The following is an 8264-nucleotide window of genomic DNA, read 5'->3' as shown; positions in this document are numbered from 1 at the left end:
TTGGTTTAAATTAAGGTGACATTAAGGCTTTGAGATCTAGGAGTTTCAGGAACTGATTTTAATGCTAAATGCCAAAAGACCTACTTGTGCCGGCAGGTATCACTGTTGCAATTTTCTTTCTACAGGTCAATTCCTCAGTTGTATGTCAGGTTAGGGTGAGAGTTTAAGAATTGAAACTTGAAGAATCAAACATGCTGTTGAATATTGCTGGGAACACGGACCCAAGAAGATCTCTGCTCTTTCTAGGTGCCAGTGCTGTATGTTCTTTTCTACAGTAGGCTCAAACATGTCCTTGGCCTTAAGGTTAGCATTTGAGAATCCCAAGTTTCAAAAGCCCAGTATATTTGCTGGATGGTCTGGGGCTTCGGGGTAAATAAAGAGATCTGACAGCAATATTCACTAGTCCCCTTTACGCTTCTGAGGGCATCGTTGGATCCCCTTGGTATAATTATAACTGCATTTAATATCAGGGTTAAAGTTGCTGTTATGTCATGGAAATCAAAAGGTTCCAGAGCGCAGCTGGACACTGTGTGGTCCACAGTGTCAGGAAGGCTGATGTCTGCAGTGGATGGTGCCTCTCTTCTCCTGCAAGTAGAGATGAGTCCCTTCAACACAATTAGGTAAGGGCATGGTTTGGTAATCTAAGGTTTTCAGAGCCCAGTTTTGACTTGAACACAGTAGGGTCTGCAAAGTTTGGAAAAAGGACAGTGGGAAGTGCAACACTTTTTTTTTTCTTCTTTCTTTTCACTGCAATAACAGTTTCGGTGTTGTAAGATTACTTTGAGAGCTGATATTAAAGTTAGTCTTTGGGAATCTAAATCTTGAGAATACCAGGGCATTTCTGAATTTTGGAGAGCCTGCAGAATTGTGAAGAGACCTGATGTCTTTATGGTCCAATCCTACACAAAAGGAGCATGTTACAATGTAGGAGAAAAAGCCCTACAGTTTTATTTTGCAGTGTACTGGGGCATCTGCTAGAATCCTGCACATCCACTCTAGTGAGTGAGCAGCTGTGTGGTGCTTAGTTGCTGGCTGGGGTTAAACCACGACACCCCACTAATTTGTACCCTCTCCTCCTGCAAAGACAGGACAGAATTTAACTGCAGCAGTCTTATTAAGTGAATATAGTATCTAACTTCTATGCATTGAAAGATTCAATGGGTTATTTTACTTTCCTTTTTGTATCAACGCTGTAAATATATGCATACTGAAGGAATGCAACAAGTACTTTTGCAGTAAGAAAGGGGCAGAACATACATTTTCACTGTCAGAGTTGTTTTTATATAAACACTAACCTTAGTGACAGTCTTGTGGAACAGCGTGTTGTGACTGATTCGTAGCTGTCCTCCTGCGCCACCACACACAGAGGCAGGCAGCACGCTCCCACTTGCACGTCTCTTAAAAGCTTTCCAACCTGCCTGTCTCTTTTCAGTAAACCGTGCTTTCAGTACAGTGTCAAAACTGACAAATCGTTTCCATTGTAAGATTCTTTGAAACAGGCTTAACTGAAAAAAACACACTGATTTGATGTAAGTTTGGCACGATGTGAGGTAAGAGGTCAGGTCTACAGTAATCAAAATAATATAAAAAAGTAACATGGTGGCAAATGTTTTGTATAAGCCTACAACCAGAATGGAAGCTATAAATGTCAACCAGTAATGTTTTTGTGAAAAGGGCTTTTAAAAAATAATAATTACCTTTATTTCTCCATAAATTCCTTTTTTCCCAGGCACTTGCCTGGGACACAAGATGAGGAGAAATGCTGGTGTTCTCTTTCTGTATAGATACAAATGAGTAGCAAAGCAGTGGGTCATACTCACTAGGGGAAGCTTGACCCTGTGGTGTGTTGCTGTCCTTAGCCCAAGAGAGCCTGATGCCCTGGTGCTATGCATCTTAGAAAATAGTAGTTGCTTCCTCGTTAGGAGGGAATGTAAAGGCCATCTTTTCTCACTGGAAGTAACCATTTTATTCCATAGGAGAGGTGTTTTGCTGCTGTTACTAATTAGTATGATAGACAGTTTAGAGTACTTTCAAGTGTGTGTGCGCATGCATGCTTCCCTACCAAAAGCCTTTGGGTTCGAAGAGAGCAATCTACGGGTGGTAATATAAGTGCACACCCCAGGCTCCTCTCCCTCAGTCACCTGCATTCACCGATTTCCATACATCTTATCTTTATGGGCTATCAGGGAAGCTGCAAGTAGCAGAAGTTGATCTGCAAAAGAAGATGAGTCTGAAATACCGCTGCTTTCATGAACTCCTCCCCACGATCACAGGCATCCTCGAGTAACTGATGGTGCAGCTGATGGGACGGGTGTTAGGGATCAAATGCCTATTACATGGCGTAGCTCTCCAAAGAACAGATCACCATTTTTAACAGACAGTGTGGTACAAGCAAATCTTTTTTTCTCCTTTCTGGATGAATAAAAAAAGGTAAAGACATTTGTATGGCCATATATCCAACATCACCCAGAAATTCAAAGTCCCCATTCTAAGCCAGTTCCAGTGTAACTATTAGACGGCACTGCCTCTCTTAGCGTGTCCGCTACATTCATTTTTTAAAGACGGGCCACTAGAGACAAGTCCCTTTTCCTCACGTCTACAAAACGTTCACCAACGCGCATCCGTCATGTGCACAGACAAGACGCGTCGCCGTTTCAGCCACGCAGGCTGACAACACCGCATCCGCCACCATCCGGTAGCCCCGCATTTCATCAGGCGCTGACGGTGCCGCCTCACCTGCGCTAAGGCTCCCTCCCTCCTCCTCCCCCCCGTCTCTTCACCGCCGGGTGTCCCTCCGGGGGCACCGACCCTCCCGCGCCCCACAACCCCCTGCCGGCAGCCCCGAGGACCCGCCGCCGCACCCCGCCGCCGGCCCCTCCTCCCTCGGCCGCCGCCGCTCCCCCGCCCCGCCCCGCGGCAGCCGGGCAGGTGAGCGGCAGCCGCCCCGGCCCCGGGGCCGGCCGGGCCGCCGCCCCGCCCACGGGGACGAGCCGCGGGGCTGGCCGCCACCTGCCGCCGCGCCGCACGGCCCGGCCCGGCCCGGCCGCCGCTCCCCGCCCTCTTCCCTGCCGCGGCGATGGAGTCGTAGGGGCGTGCGGAGGGAGAAGCGGTCGCGCTTCCCCGAGGGAGAAGGAGCGCGCTCCCGCAGCGGGCGGGCGGGCGGCCCGCAGGTCAGTGTCGCCTCCCGTACCTGTTGCGCCGGGAGCCGGCGGGGGGGGGTGGGGAGCGAGCGGCGGCCCGTCGCAGGAGCCCGCAGGCGGTGCGCGGGCTCCCGGCCCCGTCCCGCGGGGAGGCAGCAGCCCCAAGGGCCTCGGGGTCCGCTTCTGGGCTGGGGGGGCGGCGAGCGCAGGGAGCGGGTCCCGCGGCTCAGCTCCGGGGCGTTATCTACCTCCACCTCTGTCAGCCGCGCGGGGGAAGGCGCGGTGGCCTTTCAGAGCCTGTCAGCGGGGCTCGGCCGGGGGCGAAGCGCAAAAGCCTGCCCCCGCGCCCACCCGGCTGCCTGTCCCTGCTCGGCAGCTCCCGGGGCGAGGGGCAGAGCTCCCCAGCAGCGCTGCCCGCGTTGGGGCCGGGGGGCTGCCTGCCTCCCCTGTGCTGGGCAAGACGGGTCCCCGCCGCCTTCAGCTGGACCCGGCGCCGGCCCGAGCGGCGGAGGGGCCCCGGCGGGCGGGGTGGCGGCGTGCCCGGCTGCCAGCCTGCCCGGCCGCCAGCCTGCCCTCGCTCTCTTCCCCCCCCCTCCGCAGGAGCCCGAGATGGCGGACAGCGCCGCGGCCACCGCCGCCCCCCGCGCCGGCGTGAAGGGCAGTTCGGCGGGGCCCTGGTGGAAGTCGCTGACCAGCAAGAAGAAGCACAAGGAAGCGGCGGCCGCCCCGCCGTCCCCCGCCGCCAGCGAGGCCCCCGCAGCCCCCTCCAGCCCTGGCGGCCGGGAGGAGCAGCCGCCCCCCTTCGGCGGCGGCGACGCCGCGGGGGCGGGCGGCGGCAGCCGCCGGAGCCTCCGCGTCTCCCACTCGGGCCGCTTCAAGGAGAGGCGGAAGGTGCGCACCTCGCTGCTGGCCGACAGCCCCGAGGTCTTCGACGGCGGCGGCACCCCGGGCCGTGCCGCCCAAGGGGGCGAGTAGCCCAGGAGGGCTTGGCCCCCCGGAGCCGCGGCCCTCTGAGGAGCCGCCACTGGACGGGTGGCCGGCGCACCGGCGGGACGGGTGGCCGGAGCCCGCGGCTGCCCCCCGGCTGGGCTCGGCCTCGCTTGGCCCCGTGGGCGACGCGGGGGCGCGTGGCAGCGGCCTCCCCAGCCCTGACCGGACACCGCGGGGAGCCCAGCACCTCCGCCGGACGAGTGAAGCGCGCGCTGCGTGACACGAACGCCGCCGAGACCCGACCCCCGGATGACGGGACGACGTGATTGTCTTAACAAAATAACACCAATAAACGCCCCACTCCCTGTACTGTGGTGAGCGGACTCGCAGGTGCTGTCCCAGGGCCGCGGCTGGGCTTTCTGTACCGGCCCTCGCCGGGAGCCGCGGCGCTGACTTCTCAGGCCTGCGACCCCGCTCCTCTCGGCTCGCCGGCCGAGGAGGTGCTTTGCTGCTCTCGCCCGTCTCACGCGCTGCCTTACAGAAGGAAGGGTGAACGAAGTGCTTTTATCTAACTCCAGGGCCGAGGACCTCAGCGCTGCCGTACGTGCTCCTGCCCTGCCATTAGCAGGCACGCCGTGAACCCGTCCTCCTCCCCTTGCGGGGGTCAAGAGCGGGGGTTACGGTGAGGGGCAGGCGCTTGCGTTCGCCCGTGCCCCACATCACGTCGCATTTAATATGCAAAAGACAGGACCGAGCTGGTTTTCTCCCTCTTCTTACCGTGTAATGATAAGCAGGTGTTTCAGAGGCAGGTCTCCTGTAGCTCTCTTACAGAGGGAGGCCGGTTGCCGTCTAGCAATTCACGCTGTTTACCCAGGGAACGCATGATTTTTGCATAATTGGTGATAACTGGCATAATGAAGCTCCGATGATGAAATTGTGTGATAAAATGTAAATACTCCTGGGAGATGAGACCAGGCCTGGCGAGCACAGGCAGGGTTGTACCCCTAATGTGGAAATAGGCTTGGGCACCACTGGAAATGTTCTTTACTGTTTACCGTGTCCAAGGCTGGTGAAGCAAGGTTAAAGGTTCCCAGGACTGCTTTTGATAGCAAGATAATGTGCTTTAACTCAGGCAGCTATCTGCTCCCTCTAACAGCTCCTGGATTTTTTGATGAAGTAAACTATAAGCCAGATTTGTACTGGTATTGTGCCTTACAGAGCAAACTCAGCTAAAAACCCTCAGCAATTACACATTTCTTGATAGTAGGTGATGTAGCAACAACTGATTTATTTATTTTAAATGCATTCGCGATGTGCTTTATATTGTTAAAATGGCTTTAGACTTTTTCTGAATGTGAGATAAGGTACTACATAGTGGCAGGGACTGAAAATTATTTCCTAGCAGTCAAGTATTACGCAGTTATGATTTTGTTCGGTTGTAACTAATGATTTAAGGTCAATTAAAAATAAAAAGCGACCTGAAAGGAAACAAGAGCGGAGAGCTGAGTTCCAGGTAAAAATATGGATTAAACCAGTCACTGACAGTCACTGAAATGATGCAGTAGGCGCTGGGCAAGTGCCCCATGGTTCAGTGTGTGTGTAATAATATATAATGAACTTTGAGAGCTCCTGTGCGATAAACTCAGACAACCTAGCTGGCTTAGGTACTTACCGGTCCTTTACTCGGCTAATCCTTCAGACACTGAAGGACAAAGGGACTGTAGCATCAAATCTATTTCCATAAAAGCTTTTTTTCCACCCAGTGTGCAGACATATGCTTTTTTTATTTCATTTAGTAAAAACTACACGGTACTGGTTTTGGACTGCCTTTTTACGTTCCTGACTACATGCTGACCGAGCAAAGAGCTGGGGGGTTCTGGGGGGAGCTCTTGGAAGTTTCTCCTCGGAGATGCTTTTCTTACATGGAGCCTCTTCAGTCAAGGGGTATCTGAAATCCTTCCACTGAGAAGAAGCAATTGGAGCAAACCCAGCCTCAGATGAAGGGGTGTGAGAGAGAAGGAGGAGAGTTTAAAAGCTGGGAACAGAGAAACAGATGAAGAAAATCCCTACTTCAGCTACAGTTTAGCCTGGGGTGGGGGGAGAGGAGGCAGAAAGGGGTGCCTTTGCTGCCGGGGTTGTCATACTGCCTTTGGAAGGCAACATGTTCCTATCTATTACAGGCAAAAAAAATTCTGCCTGTATGTATTCTGGGGCCCAAAGAACCTTTTTTGTATGTTTGTGTGTCCAAAGTGGAAGAACAAGTAAGCAGGTGGTGCACTGGTGTGTTTCTTACTCCTGCATCTGGTTTAGTGTGAGCTTTGTGAGAGCTGGATCCTCAGAACTATCCAGAGGCCTGAGTATGGAGTGTTTTATACATCTCATGCAGATGCTTCTCTGCATTTGTAATCCTTACACTGTTGCAAAAATACAGTTTCCTCTCTCTCCTGCACCTCCAAGCTACCTCTTCCTACAGTGAACTTCTATGTGCTCTTTGGAAAGGTCTTGCTGTAGTTGCAAGTCTTTACCTAGGCACAAGATACCTACCAATTTGGGTTTTGTTTGGTATGCTGTTCAGATGGCTGCTGTTAAGATTCGATATCAATACCGGTTAATATGTGACTAAATATTAGCTATGTCTTAATCCTTGTGTGTGGCACTTTCAGCTTGGAAATTTGGTCAGAATACAAAGTCAATGAATGTACATAAAATGACTCGCTCGCAGCCATCCTCCATCTTTATCCTGACCTTGAGCTGTGGGAAGGAGACGTAATTCTATCTTCCTGCTCAGTCAAATCCTTTCTTCAATGAATTTGATAGCAGCTGCTGAAAAACTAGAGCCATGAGAAAACGGGCTGCCTGCCTCGTCTCACTTTCCCCGCCCTCTGTGTAAGGGCCACGCAGGAATATCTTCAGGTTAGTGCTGACCTGTGTACCGCAGCGAGGAGTGAGAAGCCCCGTTGGCCATAACCAACTTGCAGCGCAGAAATAGTCCTCTTGTTTCTCGGTCTGAGCATCAGATAAAGCTTTAAGTAATCTATACACATGTAAATGAATTAAGCTGATACAGAAAAAAGACGTCATTTTATGGACCACCCAAGTTAATTTTTTTTAACCCTTGAAGTGGAGAAAGTTCGACCTTTCTTTTGTATTGGAGAATACTTGCTCAGGATAACAATAGTGCATTTCTGTGCATTGAATTATTAAAAGGCCGTCAGCAGTCTTAATATAGGTATTTTCCTCATCTCCTTTATAAAGATCATGCATCAGAAAGTAAGTTTAGGTAATAGGGCGGCTGAGAAAGTAGGTGCTGTTTGTTTTTAAAAGCAAGCAGTGACATATTGACAAAATAAATGGAAATAAGCAGATGAGGTTCAACCTCAGCTACGTCAGTTCAGTGCAATTTTCTTAATATTATTCCAGATACTACTAAGGATTGCAAGTTTGGGGCAAAAAATAAATATTTAGTAAACAGAGTGAACTTTTCAAATAAACTTGCAAAGTATATGCCTGCTTATTCCAGCTCTTGCCAAAACTCAAAATAACTCTCTGAGTAGCTGCCTGGTGAATCATTCCCTGCTATTGTAGGCCGGTCAGTCTGGACCTCAAAAAAGATTATAGGGAGCACCTGCAGAAAATTATTCTAAATTGGAAACACTGGAATAAATGCCTTGAAAGCCTCAAGACTTTCAACCTCAGATGTTATGTCAGGGTATGACTTAAACCGAACTGAAAGAAGGGAGAGGGGACTTATACTGTTTTGGAGACGAGAGGAGTCTTCACTGTTTTTTGTTTGCTTGTTTGTTTGTTTAAGTTCTGTCTTCATTGCAGAGCAACCAATTATAGTTTTATATTTGAAATATCACGTCTCTTGTCCATTAACAAGATAACCTCATGTGAGGGCTAAAATCTGAAGGACAGAACTTCCAGCCTTGGCTTGGCCAGTGCAGCTGGATGCTTCACATTAAAGCCCGTGTTTAATTCAGCTCATTCAAAAAACTAATTGGAAGAAAAGCTGTTTCAAGTGCAGGTACAAACTGGAAGCTCATTTTGCTACCTTTTGGGATCCTATCTGGTAGGGCAAAAGAAAGAAACCCAAACCTGGTATTTTCTAAGATGTCTTTTAAAAGCTGGGGTGAGGGAGCGTTGGTTATAGAATGATACCTGAGACCATATAATTACACCATTTTGAAAAAC

At 50.9% G+C, this 8264-nt stretch overlaps 1 protein-coding gene across 2 annotated transcripts; it reads left to right on the top strand.

The window, feature by feature from the left end:
* The first annotated feature begins 2995 nt into the window (after positions 1–2995).
* Positions 2996–6781, top strand: PRR15 (proline rich 15). Of its 2 annotated transcripts, none has more exons than XM_069772505.1 (2): positions 2996–3170; positions 3741–6781. In XM_069772505.1, exon 2 carries the CDS (start codon positions 3750–3752, stop codon positions 4113–4115), a length of 366 nt encoding a protein of 121 aa, XP_069628606.1. In that variant the 5' UTR covers positions 2996–3170; positions 3741–3749; the 3' UTR covers positions 4116–6781. The 2 variants fall into 2 exon arrangements, with proteins under 2 accessions (XP_069628606.1, XP_069628614.1); XM_069772513.1 differs by lacking the exon at positions 2996–3170 and adding an exon at positions 3176–3259.
* The last annotated feature ends 1483 nt before the right edge of the window (positions 6782–8264 follow it).

Source organism: Haliaeetus albicilla, chromosome 2, assembly GCF_947461875.1.
Source record: "Haliaeetus albicilla chromosome 2, bHalAlb1.1, whole genome shotgun sequence".
Lineage (NCBI taxonomy): Eukaryota > Metazoa > Chordata > Aves > Accipitriformes > Accipitridae > Haliaeetus > Haliaeetus albicilla.
This window is presented reverse-complemented; position numbering and strand designations above follow the sequence as displayed.